Source organism: Oncorhynchus nerka, linkage group LG26, assembly GCF_034236695.1.
Source record: "Oncorhynchus nerka isolate Pitt River linkage group LG26, Oner_Uvic_2.0, whole genome shotgun sequence".
Classification (NCBI taxonomy): domain Eukaryota; kingdom Metazoa; phylum Chordata; class Actinopteri; order Salmoniformes; family Salmonidae; genus Oncorhynchus; species Oncorhynchus nerka.
In genome coordinates, this window is record NC_088421.1 from 34,719,608 (window position 1) to 34,743,185 (window position 23,578).

The window sequence follows — 23,578 nt, forward strand, 5'->3', positions numbered from 1 at the left end:
CTCCCACAATTTCTTATTTTTGATTCATCAAATGAAAATATTGATCAACAAAATTGTCATTCTCCAAATTAATTTGAAATTCTACTTCCAACTAATACATTACACACAGGCTACTTTAGTGTACTCTCACCTTGATCCTCTCCATGCTTGCCTCCACTCGTAGTTGTTCCACAGTCCTCCGTGCCTGCATCACACTGTTATTGCTGCACACCCTCTCTGACATCCTCTCCTCCAGAGAGACTCCCACTTTTAGTCCCAGACAGCAAGCTGAAACTCCACCTCTTTCCACTCCAAAGTGAGAAATAAATTAATGGAATTGCAATCAATTGTTGAGAGTTGAAACCGTTAAACCTGCCGAACACACAACCTGTTCCACCTCCAAATATGGATTTAGATTTGAAATAATAATGGGAAAGTTACTGTTATACTCTAACACTAGTCTATGTGAGCCTACGTCCAACCGAGTTCCCAATTTCTGTCAGTGGCATCTGGCCTCCCTTTTAACCTCTGGTCTCCCCCTCTGCTCTTTGTGGTTACTGTGGAGGCCACTTCAAAGCTGCTGTGATGTGTGTCAGGTTTAAAGGTTACACACACAGTCCTGGAAATGTCACATCAACATCACACATCCCTCACTGATGATAAAAGAGACTGTGAGATTAGTTGACACAAATAATGATAAGCATAGGAAGGATGATTACAGAACACAATCTTTCACCAGAATGCGTTGCTACGTTTGAACCTTTGCGCTTTCCGTAGTTGTTTCGTGTCCTGCATGGGGAATGTCAGAGCTCTAGACCTGTGGTGTGTTGCTAATGTTTTGGCTGTCTTTATACAATGATACGTTTTTTAGTTTCAGCATTCTCTAATTCAAAAACGTTATGTTGCTTCATTTGTCAGTGCGTGTAATTGTTTTTAAGCCAATAGAGAATGGATAGCTAGCTAGCTGCTAGCTAGTTGCAAGCCAGGCAGTCCGCAGGCATTGGAGTGTTAGTTGCTAACTAACGTCTGCTATACTTTGATCTCGGTGTCATGAGATGTGCTGAATGAGGACGTTAGAATGCTGTCTCTATAAGTTGCTACTAAGCACAATACAAGGCAGGATCCTAATATTGTTGCTTGCCACCAGCTATACAGTAGAATCAGAATCGTTCAGGGAGTTGATTTAGCTAGCTACTGAAGAGAGTTGACAGTTGATTTAGCTAGCTACTGAAGAGAGTTGACAGTTGATTTAGCTAGCTACTGAAGAGAGTTGACAGTTGATTTAGCGAGCTACTGAAGAGAGTTGACAGTTGATTTAGCTAGCTACTGAAGAGAGTTGACAGTTGATTTAGCTAGCTACTGAAGAGAGTTGACAGTTGATTTAGCTAGCTACTGAAGAGAGTTGACAGTTGATTTAGCTAGCTACTGAAGAGAGTTGACAGTTGATTTAGCTAGCTACTGAAGAGAGTTGACAGTTGATTTAGCTAGCTACTGAAGAGAGTTGACAGTTGATTTAGCTAGCTACTGTAGGGAGTTGACAGTTGATTTAGCTAGCTACTGTAGGGAGTTGACAGTTGATAATGGTGCTGACACTTTGCAAACCTTTTCAACATGAACTACAGGATTTCAGCGGTCAGATCATTTTGCTTGTAGCTATTCTAGGTTGAAAGCCACTAAAACTATCTTTGCAGACACTTAGGTCAAATGTAATGTTCAGCACTCTTTATGCAACCGTTGCAAACCTTTTTGATTTGTTTCCTTGTTTGACAGACGGCATGGCGGAACAACACGCCCCCTTCGTGGCCATGGATGCGGTGCTGATGCCCAGCACGGCCCTCCCAGACGACATGCCCCGTATCAAGGGCTATGACTTCAACCAGGGAGTGGACCACCATGCACTGCTCCAGTCCTTCCTCACCACAGGCTTCCAGGCTAGCAGTGTGGCCCATGCCATACAGGAGATCAACAGGATGGTGAGACTCACTGGAGGCCATCTAGCCTGGAATCCTAACTGATATGCTCAGTAAAACTATGGTAAAACAGAGCATAAAAGGTTGTATTCCAGGCTAGATGATATCATCCATCTCTAGAGCTTTAGGGATTTGAGATGCCTGGTCCCAGATCTGTTTGTGTTGTCTTGACAACTCACAATGACCGTAGGAGTTGACAACACAGCACAGATCTGGGAGCAGGCTAGTGTTGTCATTGGGTCAGAGGATGTCCCGCTCTGTGTAGGAGTTGCCCTACTAGGTACAGATCTAGAATCAGCTGACCTAAGATCAGTGTACAGGGGGGAACTAGGGATCCTACTCCAAACATCCCAGGACGTATAAGGGGATAAGATGCCTAGTAATTGGGGATGTGGAGAGTTATGTTAGCATCCAAGTTGTTGCCATTTATGTAGACATACGGTATTCCTTGTCTGATTCTAGGCCTTGCTTTTTGAGGGATTGCGAGAGGAATAAGAAGAGGGAGAAATGTTTATTAGAGAGAGCTTTTATCATACTGTATGTGGTCTATATTTCTCTCCTTCTGTCATCTATTTATAACCACAGATTGAGAAGCGTCTGGAGCCGCTGGAGGAAGAGGAAGGATGCGGCTCCTCCCTTTCCCATTCGGGCTGTACCATCTTCCTGGGGTACACCTCCAACCTCATCAGCTCTGGAGTGAGGGAGTCCATCCGCTACCTGGCACAGCACAAAATGGTACAGTCCTATACAGCATCCCACCCTCGTGTCAAATTCCAGTCCTACAGCACTCAGTGTCTGCTGGCTGTCATTCCTCACTTGTACTTGATCAATTAAGGTGTTTGATTAGTTGGAGCTGCCCCCACCTGGTTATTGAGGTCTTAATTGGACACCTATGGAAAATAAAAACCAGCAGAGACTGTAGCCCTCCAGGAATTAAGTTTGACACCCCTACATCATAAACACTCACTTCAAGATGCCAGTGCATATAGGTGATCGTATACACTAGTAAAATGCTACATGTGTTTGTGGGCCTTCCCAACAGGTGGACGTGATAGTGACTACAGCGGGGGGAATCGAGGAGGATTTCATCAAGTGTCTGGCCCCCACCTACCTGGGGGAGTTCAGCCTGTCTGGCAAGGAGCTGAGACAGAGAGGCATCAACAGGTAGAGCGCTATCACCTCTAATATGGATCGCAGATCATAATACAATTGAGCAATAAGGCACGAGGGGGTGTGGTATATGGCCAATATACCACTGCTAAGGGCTGTTCTTATGAATGATGCAACGTGGAGTGCCTAGATACAGCCCTTAGCCGTGGTATATTGGCCATATTTAAAAATATATATATTTTTTTATAATAGTAATAATTTCACCTTTATTTAACCAGGTAGGCCAGTTGAGAACAAGTTCTCATTTACATCTATGACCTGGCCAAGATAAAGCAAAGCAGTGCGACAAAAACAGAGGTACACATGGGATAAACAAACGTACAGTCAATAACACAATAGAAAAATCTATGTACCGTGTGTGCAAATGTAGTAAATAGGCCACAGAGATGAAATAATTACAATTTAGCATTAACACTGGAGTGATAGATGTGCAGAATATGATGTGCAAGTAGAGATACTGGGGTGCAAAAGAGCAAAGAAATATATAAATTACAATATGGGGATGTACTATTTACAGATGGGCTGTGTACAGTGATCGGCAAGCTGCTCTGACAGCTGATGCTCTACGTTAGAGAGGGAGAGAAGTCCAGCTTCAGTGATTTTTGCAATTCGTTCCAGTCATTGGCAGCAGAGAACTGGAAGGAAAGGCGGCCAAAGCAGGTGTTGGCTTTGGGGATGACCAGTGAAATATACCTGCTGGAGCGCGTGCTATGGGTGGGTGTTGCTATGGTGACCAGTGAGCTGAGATAAGGCGGGGCTTTACCTAGCAAAGACTTATAGATGACCTGGAGCCAGTGGGTTTGGCGACGAATATGTAGTGAAGGCCAGCCAACGAGAGCATACAGGTCGCAGTGGTGGGTAGTAAATGGGGCTTTGGTGACAAAACAGATGGCACTGTGATAGACTGCATCCAATTTGCTGTGTGTTGGAAGCTATTTTGTAAATGACATCGCCAAAGTCAAGGATTGGTAGGATAGTCAGTTTTACGAGGGTATGTTTGGCAGCATGAGTGAATGAGGCTTTGTTGCGAAATAGGAAGCTGATTCTAGATTTAATTTTGGATTGGAGATGCTTAATGTGAGTCTGGAAGGAGAGTTTACAGTCTAACCAGACACCTAGAATATGTGGACAACTACAAATACCTAAGTCAGAACCGTCCAGCTTAGTGATGCTAGTCGGGCGGGTGGGTGCAGGCAGCAATCGGTTGAAGAGCATGTATTTAGTTTTACTAGCATTTGGAGGCCACGTAAGGAGAGTTGTATGGCACTGAAGCTCGTTTGGAGGTTTGTTAAGTGTCCAAAGAAGGGCCAGAAGTATACAGAATGGTGTCGTCTGCGTAGAGGTGGATCAGAGAATCACCAGCAGCGAGAGCAACATCATTGATATTAAGATAAGAGTCGGTCCGAGAATTGAAGCATGTGGCCCCCCATAGAGACTGCCAGAGATCCGGACAACAGGCCCTCCGATTAGACATACTGAACTCTATCTGAGAAGTAGTTGGTGAAGCAGGCGAGGCAGTCATTTGAGAAGCCAAGGCTATTGAGTCTGCCGATAAGAATGCGGTGATAGACAGAGTCAAGCCTTGGCCAGGTCGATGAAGACGGCTGCACAGTACTGTCTTTATTGATGGCTGTTATATCGTTTAGGACCTTGAGCGTGGCTGAGGTGCACCCATGACCAGCTCGGAAACCAGATTGCATAGTGGAGAAGGTATGGTGGGATTCGAATGGTCGGTGATCTGTTTGTTAACTTGGCTTTTGAAGATTTTAGAAAGGCAGGGCAGGATGGATATAGGTCTATAACAGTTTGGGTCTAGAGTGTCTCCCCCTTTGAATAGGGGGATGACCGCGGCAGTTTTCCAATCTTTGGGGATCGCAGACTTTACGAAAGAGGTTGAACAGGCTAGTTATAGGGGTTGCAACAATTTTGGCTGATAATTTTAGAGAGGTTCCAGATTGTCTAGCTCAGCTGATTTGTAGGGATCCAGATTTGTCAGCTCTTTCAGAACATCAGCTGTCTGGATTTGGGTGAAGGAGAAGTGGGGTGGGGGGCTTGGGCAAGTTGCTGTGGGGGATACAGAGCTGTTGGCCAGGGTAGGGGTAGCAAGGTGGAAAGCATGGCCTGCTGTAGAAAAATGCTTATTGGAATGATCGATTATCGTAGATTTATCGATGGTGACAGTGTTTCCTAGCCTCAGTGCAGTGGGCAGCTGGGAGGAGGTGCTCTTATTCTCCATGGACTTTAGTGTCCCAAAACCTTTTGGAATTAGTGCTGCAGGATGCAAATTTCAGTTAGAAAGCTAAGGCTAGCTTTTTCAAACTGAATGTGTATATTGGTTCCTGACTTCCCTGAAAAGTTGCATATCGCTGGGGCTATTCGATGCTAATGCAGTACACCACAGGATGTTTTTGTGCTGGTCAAGTGCAGTCAAGTCTGGGGTGAACCAAGGGCTATATCTGTTCTTCGTTCTACATTTTTTTTGAGTGGGGCATGCTTATTTAAGATGGTGAGGAAAGCACTTTTAAATAGCGACCAGGCATCCTCGACTGACCGGATGAGGTCAATATCCTTCCAGGATACCTGGGCCAGGTCGATTAGAAAGGCCTGCTCGCTGAAGTGTTTTAGAGAGCGTTTGACAGTGATGAGGGGTGGTCGTTTGACCACGGACCCATTACGGACGCAGGCAATGAGACAGTGATCGCTGAGATCCTGGTTGAAGACAGCAGAGGTGTGTTGAGAGGGCAAGTTGGTCAGGATGATATCTATGAGGGTGCCCATGGTTACGGATTTAGGGTTATACCTGGTAGGTTCCTTGATAATTTGTGTGAGATTGAGGGCATCTAGCTTAGATTGTAGGACAGCCGGGGTGTTAAGCATATCCCAGTTTAGGTCACCTAACAGTACGAACTCTGGGGGGCAATCAATTCACATATGGTATCCAGAGCACAGCTAGGGGCTGAGGGGGGTCTGTAAACAAGCGGGAACGGTGAGAGACTTATTTCTGGAAAGGTGGATTTTTAAAAGTAGAAGCTCTAATTGTTTGGGCACAGACCTGGACAGTATGACAGAACTCTTCAGGCTATCTCTACAGTAGATTGCAACTCCGCCCCCTTTGGCAGTTCTATCTTGTCGGAAAATGTTGTAGTTGGGGATGGAATTTTCAGAATTTTTGGTGGGCTTTCTAAGCCAGGATTCAGACACGGCTAGGACATCAGGGTTGGCGGAGTGTGCTAAAGCAGTGAGTAAAACAAACTTAAGGAGGAGGCTTCTGATGTTAACATGCATGAAACCATGGCTTTTACGGTTACAGAAGTCAACAAATGAGAGCGCCTGGGGAGTAGGTGTGATTCTGGGGGCTACAGGGCCTGGGTTAACCTTTACATCACCAGAGGAAGGGAGGAGTAGGATAAGGGTACGGCCGAAGGCTATAAGAACTAGTCGTCTAGTGCGTTGGGAACAGAGAATAAAAGGAGCAGATTTCAGGGCGTGTTAGAATAGATTCAAGGCATAATGTACAGAGAAGGGCATGGTAGGATGTGAGTACAGTGGAGGTAAACCTAGGCATTGAGTGATGAGAGAGGTTGTGTCTCTGGTGGCACCTGTTAAGCCAGGTGAGGTCTCCGCATGTGTGGGGCTGGGACAAAAGAGCTATCTAAGGAATGTTGGGCGGGGCTGGGGCCTCTACAGTTAAATAAGACAATCATAACTAACTGAAATGGCAGTAGAAAAGGCTTATTGACATTAGGGAGAGGCATATGTATCTGAGTGATCATAGCGTCCAATGAGCAGCAACAGGTGAGTCAGGGAGCCATTCGGTAGTCGCTACTACACTTGGTGAGCTGGAGACACGGTGATTCAGAAAGCTAGCAGATGGGTCTTCAGCAGCATCGCAACGGAAAAGCCTGTTGAAACCACCTCGGACGATTACGTCTGCAGACCAGTTGTGATGGATCAAGCGGGGCTCCATGTCGTCAATAAAGGGGCCAGGCCAATTGGCAAAGTAAGTATTGTATCCCAATAATTAGCTGGTAGACCTCTTCGGTGCTTGCTTCGGGACAGAGGCGTTAGCCAGTAGTAGCCACTCGGTTGCAGCTAGCTAGCTCCGATGATCCGGTGTAATGATCCAGAGCTTGTGGCAGGAATCCGGTGATCTGGTAGAGAAAAAGTCTGATATGTTCTGGGTTGATATCGCGCTGTGCAGACTGGCAGGTATTGACCGAGCTGAAGCTGGCTGGTGTCTGAGTTAACGGTGAAGAGGGCTCAAACCACCCAGTTGGGGCTCAAACCACCCAGTTGTTATTATTGTAGGTGCTGTCTAATACACTAAATTGTCACTAATCTTTTCTGTCTTTTCTCTCTCCGCTGTCGCTCTCTTTCTAGGATAGGTAACCTCCTGGTACCTAATGATAACTACTGTAAGTTTGAGGACTGGCTGATGCCCATTCTGGACCAGATGGTGCAGGAGCAGAAAGATGAGGTGAGCTAATTTAACCCTTCGTACAGGAAATGTCATCTTCTGTGTCTGGGTTGTATTCATTGGGGTAAAATGTATCAAAAAAGTTTATCATCCTGGTGTTGCTGGTATTGTACATTCATTTGACCTTTGACCTTTGACCTCTTAACCCATTTAGGGCACCCACTGGACCCCGTCCAAGATGATCCACCGTCTGGGCAAAGAGATCAACAACCCAGAGTCTGTCTACTACTGGGCCTATAAGGTGAGGACTGGAGGGGCTCACTGTTCTCATCAGCCTGTCCTTGATATAGAACAGGTGATATCAGTGGAATGAATTGAAACCAGTGCTCTTTGCCCTCTCTCTCCATTTGTGAAGTATCTTTATCATTCCCCTCTCTAAACTCACCAGTATAATGTACAGTAGGGGGCTCAAGCCCCTCATTGGCCTCACCTTACACTTTCACAATGACCTCTACAAGGTTATTTTTATTTATTTCACCTTTATTTAACCAGGTAGGCAAGTTGAGAACAAGTTCTCATTTACAATTGCGACCTGGCCAAGATAAAGCAAAGCAGTTCGACACATACAACGACACAGAGTTACACATGGAGTAAAACAAACATACAGTCAATAATACAGTAAAAAAACAAGTCTATATACAATGTGAGCAAATTAGGTGAGAAGGGAGGTAAAGGCAAAAAAGGCCATGGTGGCAAAGTAAATACAATATATCAAGTAAAACACTGGAATGGTAGTTTTGCAATGGAAGAATGTGCAAAGTAGAAATAAAAATAATGGGGTGCAAAGGAGCAAAATAAATTAATTAATTAAATACAGTTGGGAAAGAGGTAGTTGTTTGGGCTAAATTATAGGTGGGCTATGTACAGGTGCAGTAATCTGACAGTTGGTGCTTAAAGCTAGTGAGGGAGATGAGCGTTTCCAATGTAAGAGATTTTTGTAGTTCGTTCCAGTCATTGGCAGCAGAGAACTGGAAGGAGAGGCGGCCAAAGAAAGAATTGGTTTTGACTAGAGAGATATACCTGCTGGAGCGTGTGCTACAGGTGGGAGATGCTATGGTGACCAGCGAGCTGAGATAAGGGGGGACTTTACCTAGCAGGGTCTTGTAGATGACATGGAGCCAGTGGGTTTGGCGACAAGTATGACGGATCATAATATTATTGTTCATATTTGTTGCTGTATCAGTCGTTTGTGGGTACTGTCTAATACACTAAATTGTCGTGCACATTTTCTCTCTCTGCCTCCCTCCCTCCCTGTAGCCATCATTGAGTTACAATAGGCTGTGTTCATATAATCAATAGATTTTCACCCTCTGTTGCAGAATGACATCCCAGTGTTCAGCCCTGCTCTGACAGATGGATCCATTGGGGACATGATCTATTTCCACTCATATAAAAACCCTGGGCTGGTGCTGGATATAGTAGATGGTAAGAGAGAGCGGAGACATGAGGACTGGGGTTCTGTCTGTGTACATTCCAATTTTTGTAATCCATGGCGATTTACCGAAGCAATTAGGAATAAATGCCTTGCTCAAGGGCACATTGACCGATTTCTCACCTTGTCGTGTCAGGGATTCAAACCTTTCGGTTACTGGCCCAAAGCTCAAACTGCTAGGCTAGCTGCTGCCAGGTCTTTCCTTTGGTGATGTGAGACCACATACTTGCTTTACATTGTAACTACAGTTGAAGTCGGAAGTTTACATACACTTAGGTTGGAGTCATTAAAACTCATTTTTCAACCACTCCACAAATTTCTTGTTAACAAACTACAGTTTTGGCAAGTCGGTTAGGACATCTTCTTTGTGCATGACACAAGTACTTTTTCCAACAATCGTGTACAGACCGTTTATTTCACTTATAACTCACTGTATCACAATTCCTGTGGGTCAGAAGTTTACATACACCAAGTGGACTGTGCCTTTAAACAGCTTGGAAAATTCCAGAAAATTATGTCATGGCTTTAGAAGCTTCTGATAGGCTAATTGACATCATTTGAGTCAATTGGAGGTGTACCTGTGGATGTATTTCAAGACCTACCTTCAAACTCAGTGCCTCTTTGCTTGACATCATGGGAAAATCAAAAGAAATCAGCCAAGACCTCAGAAAAAAATAGTCGACCTCCACAAGTCTAGTTAATCTTTAGGAGCAATTTCCAAACCCCTGAAGGAAGCACGTTCATCTGTACAAACAATAGTACGCAAGTTTAAACACCATGGGACCACGCTGCCATCATACCGCTCTGTCTCCTAGAGATGAACGTACTTTGGTGCAAAAAGTGCAAATCAATCCCAGAACTACAGCAAAGGACCTTGTGAAGATGCTGGAGGAAACTGGTACAAAAGTATCTATATTCCTATAGCGACATAACCTGAAAGGCCTCTCAGCAAGGAAGAAGCCACTGCTCCTAAACCACCATTTAAAAAAAGCCAGACTATGGTTTGCAACTGCACAAGGGGACATATATCGTACTTTTTGGAGAAATGTCCTCTGTTCTGATGAAGCAAAAATAGAACTGTTTGGCAAATGGTTCTTCCAAATGGACAATTAAGCCCTAGCATACTTCCAAAGTTGTGGCAAAACGGATTCAGGACAACAAAGTCAAGGTATTGGAGTGGCCATCACAAAGCCCTGACCTCAATCCTATAGAAAATTTGTGGGCAGAACTGAAAAAGCGTGTGCGAGCAAGGAGGCCTACAAACTTGACTCAGTTACACCAGCGCTCTCGGGAGGAATGGGCCAAAATTCACCCAACTTATTGGAAGTTGGGAAGGCTACCCGAAACGTTTGACCCAAGTTAAACAATTTAAAGGCAATGTTACCAAATACTAATTGAGTGTATGTGAACTTCTGACCCACTGGAAATTTTATTAAATTAAATAAAATCTGAAATTAATCATTCTTTCTACTAATATTCTGACATTTCACATTCTTAAAATAAAGTGGTGATCCTAACTGACCTAAGACAGGGAATTTGTACTTGGATTAAATGTCAGGAATTGTGAAAAACGGAGTTTAAATGTATTTGACTAAGGTGTATGTAAACATCGGACTTCTACTGTACATATCTCATCCACCACAAACTTGCCACTTGGTGACATTCATTCCAGATATCTATGCCCTCAATAGTATGTGTCATTGTTTTGGTGCTTGGTTTTGTAGTTGAAGGGTGGTGTGCTTGGTTTTGTAGTTGAAGGGTGGTGTGCTTGGTTTTGTAGTTGAAGAGTGGTGTGCTTGGTTTTGTAGTTGAAGGGTGGTGTGCTTGGTTTTGTAGTTGAAGGGTGGTGTGTAATGTATTGTGCTGATAACACGGTCTGTGTTGTAGATATCCGCAGGTTGAACAGCAAGGCAGTGTTTGCAAAACGGACAGGGATGATTATTCTGGGTGGGGGCCTGGTCAAACACCATATAGCCAATGCCAATCTGATGGTAAGTAACTACTATTACTACGACTATAAAATGTTCTCTATGATCATATTCCTTAATTATAATGTTGGTGTAAATTATGAACTGTTCAATTCACCTATTTTCCTATTTTTCGCAACTCACCAGTTAGAAAGTTGACGTGCTTAGCAGTGTTGGGGTAGTAAATTACATGTAGTAATGTAAGTACATTTTGCAGTTGCTTGCTGGTAGTTGAACTACATTAAAATCTTGGTAGTGTTTCCAGTAGTTAATGACTTTTCTGCCATGTAGTGGTGTAGCGAACTACTGTTCTTGCAATTTGTAGTCCAGAACATTTCAGATTGAGATATATTAGTTTTATCATGTAGTAGTTTGGATGTAGTGAAGTACTTTTTCAAAGTAGTTGGTAGCTTGGTGAACTATATTTTCAGAGTAGATTCCCCAACACAGGTGCTTCTCAACCTTAACTAACCAACCAGGTCAAACCATTTTATTATAATGTAACCCCCCCCTCCCTCCTCAGAGGAATGGAGCGGACTATGCAGTGTTTGTGAACACTGGGCAGGAGTTTGATGGTTCCGACTCAGGGGCCAGGCCTGATGAGGCAGTGTCTTGGGGGAAGATCCGCATGGATGCCAAGCCAGTCAAGGTAACTCACTCACCAGCTATCTTATCCCCAGTCTGAAGGTTAATGGATGGAATAGAAAATAATCTAACTTTATGGGCCACCCGAAGATGGAAATGTGCTTTTGGCCTCACCTTATGCTAATATAGATGAAGTGAAAGTGTAACTCTGGGTCAAGCAGGAGACCAGCGCCCCCAGAACTCTTGATAGATGCATTAGATCGACCAAAGATAAAACACAAACTCACGTTGAACCTTTTCCAATGGCTCTTTCCATTCCCATCTCCAGACATTTCTCTTAGAGATCTGTATGTTTAGGCTTCTGTTTCCTTTCTGTGTTTTGTTTCTCTCTCCAGGTGTACGCTGATGCTTCCATAGTCTTCCCACTGCTGGTAGCTGAGACGTTTGCCCACCATGCTGACAAGCTGATTCCTGACAAGAAAGAATAACCAAACTAACCAAGGTGTTCCCACTCCACACTTAAAGGAATAATCCACAAAAAAACACTTGTTTTTTGTTTCATTAGTCAACTGTTGATACAGCCCCAAAATGTTTTGCATGTCAGCAATCAAGTTTTCAAGATATAGAACTTTCAAAGGGTTGATTCACTTGCCACATCATGATAATGCATCATATAACAGTGATCTGTCTCTGTCTATTTTTAGACATGATGTTCTGTTTACGGACTTCTCTCTCTCCATTATTTCAGAAATAAGTATTTGCTACGGGGTACATTTAGCGTAGCGTAAGTGTTTTTGTTGTTGAATGACGTGAATTGCCATGTACCAATGAGTTGTGTGTGTATGCGTGCATACTGGCACGTTTGAGAATGACATTGCTGAGTGAGACATTACTATATGGTAAACTTATAAGATATGTTATTTTTTTAGTTAGTTAGAGGGTCTCTTTAGGGGAGCATGCACTGTTATTCAAAGAAATGCTTACTGAGGTGAAATGTATTTATTTATTACCTAGTACCTACTCATGTATATCTGAGTAAATGAATAAAAACAACCTCAGAATGTTTCCATTATTACAGAATAAAACATCTGATGTTGTCTTACTACCTCTTCTCCCAAAAACGTTCTGCAATGCTGTAGTACTTGAAATGACCATAAGGGGTCTCCCCTGCCTCACCCACTTTGGGCACGCACATATACAATAGTCCTTGACCGCAACTCTTCCAGCTACAGTGCATATCATCTCTGACAGTGATCTGGAGGCATTAGCTACCATTGTGTACATGGATGTACTTGCCAATCAGTCAGAATGTTTATACTTTACATGAATCAGCATCATGTGAGCAAATCTACAGCTGAGTACATGCAGCTCAATTCTAATATTTTGCCCAAATATTGTAGAAAGCGCTGATCTGATTGGTCAAAAGTCCAAGTGTAGAAAATTTAAAAAATTGGGCAGCCCAATTTTGCTATGCACTGTTATACATTTAATATATTTTATTGAACCTTTATTTAACTAGGCAAGTCACTTAAGAACAAATTCTTATTTACAATGACTGCCTACCAAAAGACAAAAAGCCTCCTGCGGGTACTGGGTATTAAAGATAAAAATATAGGACAAAACACACATGACGAGACAACACTACATTAAGGAAAAACCTCAAACAACAACAGCATGGCAGCAACACATGACAACACAGCATGGTTGCAACACAACATAACAACATGGGAGCAACACAACATGACATCAGCACAACAGTTACGTCATATGTCAAACTCATTCCACAGAGGGCTGAGTGTCTGGGTTTTCGCTCCTCCCTTGTACTTCATTGATGAAATAAGGTCAATAATTAGTAAGGAACTCCCCAGACCTGGTTGTCTAGGTCTTAGATGAAAGTAATAACCAGAAACCAGCAACACTACATTTTAGTAATTTAGCACAGTGTTTCCCAACTCCAGTCCTCAAGTCCCCCTACAGAACACATTTTTATTGTAGCCCTGGACAATCACACCTGTTTTAACTAATCAACAAACCCTCTGAGTTGAATGTGTGCTGACCATTATGCTTGTTTACACTGAGCAGCACTGGGGTCGGAATACAATCGTGGTTATATGAAGACACCATGAACCCGGCCAGAGATATGGGATGGAAAACGTACCTCAATGCAGGGATGGGATATGCCACTATACTCCAAATTGTACCTTTATCCAAATTGCTGTTTTGGTCCTCTAGCTACCAGTAGCCACAGCAGCCACTATGGAAAGGCACGTCATGTTGAACAACAAAGGAACTGATTGGCTGACACAGCGATTCCAAAATAGCTGCGGTGGCTACTGCTAGCTAGCATGGGGACGAAAAGGGAAGTATTTCAATCTTCTCGATGTATCAGTGTGGATAAAGGTAAACTGTGTAGTACAGTGGCATATCCCTGCATTGAGGCACGTTTTCAACCCCGTATCTGGCGCCAGCTCCTAACCATGATTGTGTTCTGACCCCAGTGCAGCTCAGTGTAAACAAGCGTAACGGTAGGGTCAGTATCTTCTGGCAACCGGAGCTACTTACATCAGTGTGTTCATCTTAAGATAGCCAGGTGAGACAACCAATCACAGTCGTAGGAAGTTATGAAGCTCAAAACAAGTCAAGGGTATAGTTATTGACAGTGAGAGGATATTGGCATTAACACTGCAATTACATGCTACTGTGGGGTGAAATGTGTGGTAGTGTGTTTGTTCATTGTTTTCAGTTGGTGGGTGTTATTGAATGCGTTTCCAGATCCAAGAGGCCATGTCAGGTAACCATTCCATCAATCACTGCTGTTGTCTGTGTGGTTCCGCCCCTCCCAGTTCCCCTGAAGAGTTAATGAAGGAGGTATGAGTCTCGTGTGGACTGTTCTGTGGAAATGTCTGTTGGCACCGTTACCGGTTGTACACGCACACACACACACACACACATGCATGTTTTACTATCCTTGCGGGGACTAAACAATTGTTTGCCATTCAAAATCCTATTTTCCCCTAACCTAACCTGATCGTGGACTTCAGGAAACAGCCGAGGGAGCACCCCCCTATCCATATCGACGGGACAGCATGGGAGAAGGTGGAAAGTTTTAAGTTCCTGGGCGTAAACATCACTGACAAACTGAAATGGTCCACCCACACAGACAGTGTGGTGAAGAAGGCGCAACAGCACCTCTTCAACGTCAGGAGGCTGAAGAAATTTGGCTTGTCACCTAAAACCCTCACAAACTGTTACAGATGCACAATTGAGAGCATCCTGTCGGGCTGTATCACCACCTGGTACGGCAACTGCTCCTCCCAGAACCGTAAGGCTCTACAGAGGGTAGTGAGGTCTGCACAATGCATCACCGGTGGCAAACTACCTGCCCTCCAGGACACCTACAGTACAGCACCCGATGTCACAGGAAGGCCATAAAGATCATCAAAGACAACAACCACCTGAGCCACTGCCTGTTCACCCTGCTATTATCCAGTAGGCGAGGACAGTACAGGTGCATCAAAGCAGGGACCGAGAGACCGAAAAACAGCTTCTATCTCAAGGCTGCTGCCTACATACACATACTTGAAATCATTGGCCACTTTAATAAATGGAATACTAGTCACTTTAATAATATTTACATTTCTTGCATTACTCATCTCATATTTAGATACTGCATTCTATACTTTTCTATTGTATCTTAGTCTATGCCGCCCTGACATTGCTTTTCCAAATATGTATATATTCTTAACTCCGTTCCTTTACTTGTGTGTATTGGGTGTATGTTGTGAAATTAGATTTGTTTGTATTGGGTATATGTTGTGAAATTAGATTTGTTTGTATTGGGTACATGTTGTGAAATTGTTAGATATCACTTGTTAGATATTGCTGCACTGTCGGGACAAGAAGCACAAACATTTTGCTACACCCACAATAACATCTGCACATGTATGTGACCAATAACATTTGATTTGACTTGATTAGAACCCTAACTCTTAACCCTAAAACTAACCACTACTCTACAACACTGGTCCATCAAGAAGATTGAAATATTTCTTGTTTTCCTGGAAAACTGCCCTTTTTGTCCTCATTCTAGCTAGCAGTAGCTACAACAGCCATTATGGAATGGCACTTCATATTGAACAACAAAGGAACTGATTGGCTACTGCTAGCTAGCATATGGACGAAAAATACAGTTTTCCGGGAAAACTAGCAGTATTTCAATCTCCTCTATATATCAGTGTGGATAAAGGTTCAATTTGGAGAACATCGGCATATCCCATCCCTGCATTGAGGTATGTTTTCCAACCCATATCTCCGCCAGCTCCTGGGTGTCTTAATTTAACCATGAGCCGTGGAGGCTCCTCAGAGGACGAAGGGGAGGAACATCCTCCTCAATGAATTTCAAAAAAATAAAATAGTGAAACAAAGTTATCCTTTTTAGATAAAACTATACTAAATATATTCACGTCTCCAAATAATTGATAAAAACACACTGTTTTGCAATGAAGGTCTACAGTAGCCTCAACAGCACTCTGTAGAGTAGCACCATGGTGTAGCCGGAGGACAGATAGTTTTCCTTCTGGTCCCCACAAGGATAGTAAAACCAAAAAGCTGTATTACATAACAATGAAATAATTGTAAGCACATTCTCAGCTTTTATGAGTCTGACATCAGTCACTTCACACTATATACTTAACCTCAATAGTAGAGAGAGTATGTACTCTTCTCTCATTGAAATAGCACCATCAGTGTTCCCCTAAGGGGAGTTGAGCCTTCCAGTGTCTAATCGTAGTTCCATATACCCAAACCTCCACTCTACACGTCACCATGCAGACCCATTATATTCCAACCTTTTAAATTGAACATTTGCAAACAAAAACAAATGTGTTTATTCATGAAACGCCACAGTGACGTCAGGAATGTTTTATTTATTTTTTGCCCAAAATGTATATGACCTTTCCAAGATGGGAATAAAACAAAACAGACTAGAATTTTGGGACAAGGTCCATTTTCCCAAACCTCAGCCTCAATGTGTCCTCCCCCCACGCTCTCTGCAGTTCCTCTTTTTGCACAAACTACTTTTCCATCCATTTAATCTTCCTTTCATTTTCTATTGGCTTTGTGTGCTTTATGGTGTGTGTGTGGCACGGTGTGCTGTAGGGTGTGTGTGGCACGGTGTGCTGTAGGGTGTGTGTGTGTGTGGCACGGTGTGCTGTATGGTGTGGGTGTGTGTGGCACGGTGTGCTGTAGGGTGTGTGTGGCACGGTGTGCTGTAGGGTGTGTGTGGCACGGTGTGCTGTATGGTGTGTGTGTGTGTGGCATGGTGTGCTGTATGGTGTGTGTGTGGCACGGTGTGCTGTATGGTGTGTGTTTGTGTGGCACGGTGTGCTGTATGGTGTGTGTATGTGTGTGGCACGGTGTGCTGTAGGGTGTGTGTGGCACGGTGTGCTGTATGGTGTGTGTGTGTGTGGCACGGTGTGCTGTATGGTGTGTGTGTGTGTGGCACGGTGTGCTGTATGTGTGTGTGTGTGTGGCACGGTGTGCTGTAGGGTGGGTGTGTGTGTGTGGCACGGTGTGCTGTATGGTGTGGTGTGTGTGCACACGGTGTGCTGTATGGTGTGTGTGTGTGTGTGGCACGGTGTGCTGTGGCACGGTGTGCTGTATGGTGGGTGTGTGTGGCACGGTGTGCTGTATGGGTGTGTGTGTGTGGCATGGTGTGCTGTAGGGTGGTGTGTAGGGTGTGTGGCACGGTGTGCTGTGGGTGTGTGTGGCACGGTGTGCTGTAGGGTGTGTGTGGCACGGTGTGCTGTGTGTGTGTGTGGCACGGTGTGCTGTAGGGTGTGTGTGGCATGGTGTGCTGTGGCACGGTGTGCTGTAGGGTGTGTGTGGCACGGTGTGCTGTATGGTGTGGTGTGTGGCACGGTGTGCTGTGGTGTGGCACGGTGTGCTGTATGGTGTGTGTGTGTGTGGCACGGTGTGCTGTATGGTGTGTGTGTGTGTGTGGCACGGTGTGCTGTAGGGTGTGTGTGGCACGGTGTGCTGTAGGGTGTGTGTGGCACGGTGTGCTGTATGTGTGGTGTGTGTAGGGTGTGTGGCACGGTGTGCTGTAGGGTGTGTGTGTACGGTGTGCTGTATGGTGTGTGTGTGTGTGGCACGGTGTGCTGTAGGGTGTGTGTGGCACGGTGTGCTGTATGGTGTGTGTGTGTGTGGCACGGTGTGCTGTAGGGTGTGTGTGGCACGGTGTGCTGTAGGGTGTGTGTGGCACGGTGTGCTGTAGGGTGTGTGTGGCACGGTGTGCTGTAGGGTGTGTGTGGCACGGTGTGCTGTAGGGTGTGTGTGGCACGGTGTGCTGTATGGTGTGTGTGTGTGTGGCACGGTGTGCTGTAGGGTGTGTGTGGCACGGTGTGCTGTAGGGTGTGTGTGGCACGGTGTGCTGTAGGGTGTGTTTACCAAGGGCTAGACATTAGATTGACAGTACAAAGGCCACACTGTATGGATTTTCCATCACGTTTAGACGCTTATGTTTGTTTAGCGCTTTATTGGATGATGAGGAGACAGAAAGTCTGAGAGAGAGAAGATATTGCTGGATAGTTGTCTTGTGTGTGTGTGTGGGCATGTGTGCTCACGGCAGTGTGTGTGTGAATGCACGTGCATGCTCAGGGCTGTGTGTGTGTGAATGCACGTGCATGCTCAGGGCTGTGTGTGTGTGCATTATCTAGTCACGCTATGATAATGTTGTGTGACGTCTCCACAGAGCGGACAGTGTTAGGACCTTCTCTCGCTGAACAATCACTACTCTGTGTGATGTGGGGGCCACAACAGTCATAATGGCAATTATGTCTGTACAGCAGCCAGATTGGCAGATATCTGCTGAGAGGGAGGGAAGGAGGGAGAGAGAAAGAGGGAGAGAGAGACAGAGAGAGTGCAGATGGGGGAGAGAAAGAGAAGAGAGCGAAAGAAAGAAAGAAAGAAAGAAAGGGAGAGGGAGGAGGAAAAAAGAAAGAGGGCAAGTGAAAGATGACTGGCTGCACAGCTGCAGGGTGGGTTGAGCCTGTCGAGAGTCTAGTGCAGTGTGTGTGTTGTTGTGCATATTTTTCTATGTATGTAGTGTGTATGTGTATGTGTGTTGTTGTGTATTTTCTGTTTGTATGTAGTGTGTGTGTGTGTTGTTGTGCATATTTTTCTATGTATGTAGTGTGTATGTGTATGTGTGTTGTTGTGTATTTTCTGTTTGTATGTAGTGTGTGTGTGTGTGTGTGTGTGTGTTGTTGTGCATATTTTTCTATGTATGTAGTGTGTATGTGTATGTGTGTTGTTGTGTATTTTCTGTTTGTATGTAGTGTGTGTGTGTGTGTTGTTGTGCATATTTTTCTATGTATGTAGTGTGTATGTGTATGTGTGTTGTTGTGTATTTTCTGTTTGTATGTAGTGTGTGTGTGTGTGTTGTTGTGCATATTTTTCTATGTATGTAGTGTGTATGTGTATGTGTGTTGTTGTGTATTTTCTGTTTGTATGTAGTGTGTGTGTGTGTGTGTGTGTGTTGTTGTGCATATTTTTCTATGTATGTAGTGTGTGTATGTCCTGTCTGTACACTCTTCATCCTCATGCCCTTATCTGCTTCACTGTTTACCTGTTATGTTGCCATGGGGACTCCCGCCCTGGATCCATGCCAAGCTAACCTGCAGACAGGGGCGTCATTCACCCCCAAAATCTGAGGGGGCACAAAGTATGTGAGAATGGCTGAGGGGTGACTCGGACGGGGGCCAGGCCTCCTGCTGGAAGTTGGAGAATTTAGCATTTTTCAAACATCTTAAACAGCTTTTTCCTGCAATATAGATCCATAATCATTATGCTTAATTATATGTAAAAAAAAAGGTTGTTTTTCTGCATATCTAAGCATATCTCTTGAGCTGTCTGTGTCCTCCAGACTTTTTTGGTATTGAAAGGAATGTGAGTTTTATTCAGTGATTGCTTGGTTTTCTAAAGTCTACCAACCTTGCTAGCAGGCATCCCATCGTAGATAGTTTGACAAGCTAGCTACTCTAACTTGAGCGATATCCTGAAATGGCTTCTTGGTAGATAGTTATGAGATTTGGAGAATGGGAACCTATCTGGGCTAGTTGAAGCCAAATTCATCAAATTTCTAGGTGGCTTGTAGTATTACAGAGAAACAACAACCAAAAATGTAACTTTTTCCCCCCTCCATTTTATATTTTATATTTGTAATACAAACCCTTTTATTCATTATACATTCATTTTTACAGGACAAATCTGAGGGGGCATGTGCCCCTGTGCCCCCTATGGGCATGACGCCTCTACGTGCAGAGGTGGCAGCAGGTGAGGGAGTCCGGGGGGCACTTGATTTGTCCTGTAAATTTTTTAAATAAATAACAGAGAGAGAAAGTGAGTGAGAGAGAGGGAGTCAACCTAGAGAGTGAAAAGAGAGAGAGCTTTAGCCTCACCTACAAACTGCTTTCTTAGAAACAGGAAGTTGATTGATGCGGTGTAACCTCTGACGCAGCCAGCTGCCGCTGCTGACGGAGACTTTCTCCGTTGGCCCGGCAACGACTCAGAAAATACAAACATCTGGACCGATGCTAAACTCTTCACCTCCATCATCAGCATTATCGTCATTGCCGTTATAATCGGTGTCATTATCATCTTTGCCGTTATGATCATTATCTTCGACAGCTGGCGCGCCTGGGTGGGGTTGGTTGGTGGTTGTAGAAGTCAGTGATAATATGACCCCATTGATAGAGATCGTTTGGTTGACCCTGTCTCACCTGCTGTGGATAACCTCCCACAGTTAGCTAGTCACTACAGATACACTGGTTCGAATCCAGGCTGTATCACAACCAGCCGTGATTGGGAGTCCCATAGGGCGGCACACAATTGGCCCAGCGTCGTCCGGGTTTGGCTGGCGTAGGCCGTCATTGTAAATTAGAATTTGTTCTTAACTGACTTGTCTAGTTAAAAGGTTCAATTTAAAAATTAAAAATTAAATAGACAGCCATCAAGTTCTCTACATACCTCCCTTTAAGAAGACATGACCTCTGTCATCCTCTCATCTGTCTTGTTACCCCATATGGTGGTGCCATCTCATCTGTCTTGTTACCCCATATGGTGGTGCCCTCTCATCTGTCTTGTTACCCCATATGGTGGTGCCATCTCATCTGTCTTTTGTTACCCCATATGGTGGTGCCATCTCATCTGTCTTTTGTTACCCCATATGGTGGTGCCATCTCATCTGTCTTTTGTTACCCCATATGGTGGTGCCATCTCATCTGTCTTTTGTTACCCCATATGGTGGTGCCCTCTCATCTGTCTTTTGGTGGTGCCATCTGTCACCCCATATGGTGTCTCTTTGTTACCCCATATGGTGGTGCCCTCTCATCTGTCTTTTGTTACCCCATATGGTGGTGCCTCTCATCTGTCATCATATGGTGGTGTCTGTCTTTTGTTACCCCATATGGTGGTGCCATCTCATCTGTCTTTTGTTACCCCATATGGTGGTGCCCTCTCATCTGTCTTTGTTACCCCATCTCATCTGTCTTTGGTGGTGCCATCTCATCTGTCTTTTGTTACCCCATATGGTGGTGCCATCTCATCTGTCTTTTGTTACCCCATATGGTGGTGCCATCTCATCTGTCTTTTGTTACCCCATATGGTGGTGCCATCTCATCTGTCTTTTGTTACCCCATATGGTGGTGCCATCTCATCTGTCTTTTGTTACCCCATATGGTGGTGCCATCTCATCTGTCTTTTGTTACCCCATATGGTGGTGCCATCTCATCTGTCTTTTGTTACCCCATATGGTGGTGCCATCTCATCTGTCTTTTGTTACCCCATATGGTGGTGCCTCTCATCTGTCTTTTGCCTCTCATCTGTCTTTTGTTACCCCATATGGTGGTGCCATCTCATCTGTCTTTTGTTACCCCATATGGTGGTGCCCTCTCATCTGTCTTTTGTTACCCCATATGGTGGTGCCATCTCATCTGTCTTTTGTTACCCCATATGGTGGTGCCCTCTCATCTGTCTTTTGTTATGGTGGTGCCCCTGTCTTTTTGTTATATGGTGGTGCCATCTCATCTGTCTTTTGTTACCCCATATGGTGGTGCCCTCTCATCTGTCTTTTGTTACCCCATATGGTGGTGCCATCTCATCTTTTGTTCTTTTGCCATCTCATCTGTCTTTTGTTATATGGTGGTGCCATCTCATCTGTCTTTTGTTACCCCATATGGTGGTGCCATCTCATCTGTCTTTTGTTACCCCATATGGTGGTGCCATCTCATCTGTCTTTTGTTACCCCATATGGTGGTGCCATGGTGGTCATCTCATCTGTCTTTTGTTACCCCATATGGTGGTGCCCTCTCATCTTTTGTTCTTTTGTTACCCCATATGGTGGTGCCATCTCATCTGTCTTTTTGTTACCCCATATGGTGGTGCCATCTCATCTGTCTTTTGTTACCCCATATGGTGGTGCCATCTCATCTGGTGGTGGTGCCCTCTCATCTGTCTTTTGTTACCCCATCTGCCATCTCATCTGTCTTTTGTTACCCCATATGGTGGTGCCCTCTCATCTGTCTTTTGTTACCCCATATGGTGGTGCCATCTCATCTGTCTTTTGTTACCCCATATGGTGGTGCCCTCTCATCTGTCTTTTGTTACCCCATATGGTGGTGCCCTCTCATCTGTCTTTTGTTACCCCATATGGTGGTGCCCTCTCATCTGTCTTTTGTTACCCCATATGGTGGTGCCATCTCATCTGTCTTGTTACCCCATATGGTGGTGCCCTCTCATCTGTCTTTTGTTACCCCATATGGTGGTGCCAGATTGGGCAGTTTTCCTCACCTGCAACTGGGCTCCCTTTAATGGACTTGGTGGGATTTTGGCTCAGATTCATCTGTAAAGTGTCATGAAATCTGGCAACACTACCTCCATATATGTAAAAGAGACAGCGTTTTACAAACGTTAGCCTCAAGTCAGAAAAAAGGATTGTGATGTAATATTGTGGTGTGATATTCAGTTGAGACACGTTGCCTTTTGGTTCACAACACGGTTCACCATGTTCTAGTTCACCACAAGTGTTATATGATGTGTTCAGATAGCTAAGCTTCAGTCATTTCATCATTGCAGATGGTTTGCGCTAGAAGGGTGTGGCATGCAGCCATCGTCTTTAGTGTGTGGTGTTTTGTTTAATATTTGTGAGTTACTTTGTTCTAGCAACCTTTATTCATCATTACAATATTGATTAATATCACAAATACATTGAGATATTTACAGATGAAGTCCCAATGGAGAAATATAGCTCAGCAATGTAGTTAGTAGTACATTATGACATGTACTAGTCTATTCAGGGGGCAGGTAGCCTAGTGGTTAGAGCATTGGGCCAGTAACAGAAAGGTTGCTGGTTCCTTTACAGAAAGGGGATAAATCTGTCAATGTGCACTGAAACCTAAATCGCTCCAGAGGTGCCATACTACTATGGCCGACCCTGTAAAACAACATATTTCACTGCACCTAGCTGGTATATGTGACAATAAAAAAACATATTTTTTTCTAAGTTAGGAAGTTTCACAACTTGCACATGTAACTGAAAGCACATTATGTGTAGTTTTCCATTTTGCCGTTGTTACTCAATCCACATCACATCTGCTGTGAGGGCTGAGAGAGTTTACAGCACAAGGACAATACGATCATAAAACAGGAGGAGGACATCGGGGAAGATAAAGAGGAGGGACACAGAGATAAAGAAAGACAGGAAGAGGAACATAGAGATTGAGAGAGATAAATAGAGATAGTACATCTTGTTATAAACCTGTAGAATAGGTTTTGTTACCGTGGTATTCATTGGAAATAACCAACTTGAGAAATAACACAAAGAAAAACATCATGCATTTTAGAGTATTCTTTTATTTGCATACTTTCATACCAAACATACCACTTTCATACCAAACACACATATTTATGCATTTTATGTAATATAACATTAAAACATATG

The 23,578-nt window shown here is 44.2% G+C and overlaps 2 protein-coding genes across 4 annotated transcripts in view; one reads left to right on the plus strand and one right to left on the minus strand.

Moving 5' to 3' along the window:
- Positions 1-23,578, minus strand: part of gng14 (G protein subunit gamma 14) — a 32,328-nt gene that overhangs the window by 1,047 nt on the left and 7,703 nt on the right. The window contains exon 2 of one of the 2 annotated variants that reach the window (XM_065010550.1): positions 131-288. In XM_065010550.1, the coding sequence (XP_064866622.1) occupies positions 131-223 (93 nt within the window). In that variant the 5' untranslated portion in view covers positions 224-288. Of the gene's footprint in view, positions 1-130; positions 969-23,578 lie in introns of those variants that run through there. The other variant, XM_029652192.2, reaches the window with a different exon arrangement.
- dhps (deoxyhypusine synthase) lies at positions 698-12,652 on the plus strand. 2 transcript variants are annotated; one of them, XM_065010547.1, is made up of 10 exons: positions 698-801; positions 1,750-1,952; positions 2,535-2,684; positions 2,992-3,113; positions 7,500-7,596; positions 7,751-7,837; positions 8,916-9,021; positions 10,916-11,019; positions 11,519-11,644; positions 11,976-12,652. In XM_065010547.1, the coding sequence occupies exons 2-10, from the start codon at positions 1,755-1,757 to the stop codon at positions 12,066-12,068; spliced, it is 1,083 nt and encodes a 360-aa protein (XP_064866619.1). In that variant the 5' UTR covers positions 698-801; positions 1,750-1,754; the 3' UTR covers positions 12,069-12,652. The 2 variants fall into 2 exon arrangements, with proteins under 2 accessions (XP_064866619.1, XP_064866618.1); XM_065010546.1 differs by lacking the exon at positions 698-801 and having other exon boundaries at positions 1,442-1,952.

Coding starts and splice junctions, on each gene's coding strand:
- dhps (XM_065010546.1), top strand. CDS start 1,689: ATGTTCAGCACTCTTTATGCAACCGTTGCAAACCTTTTTGATTTGTTT. Junction 1,953..2,534: donor TACAGGAGATCAACAGGATG/GTGAGACTCACT, acceptor TTATAACCACAG/ATTGAGAAGCGTCTGGAGCC. Junction 9,022..10,915: donor GGTGCTGGATATAGTAGATG/GTAAGAGAGAGC, acceptor TCTGTGTTGTAG/ATATCCGCAGGTTGAACAGC.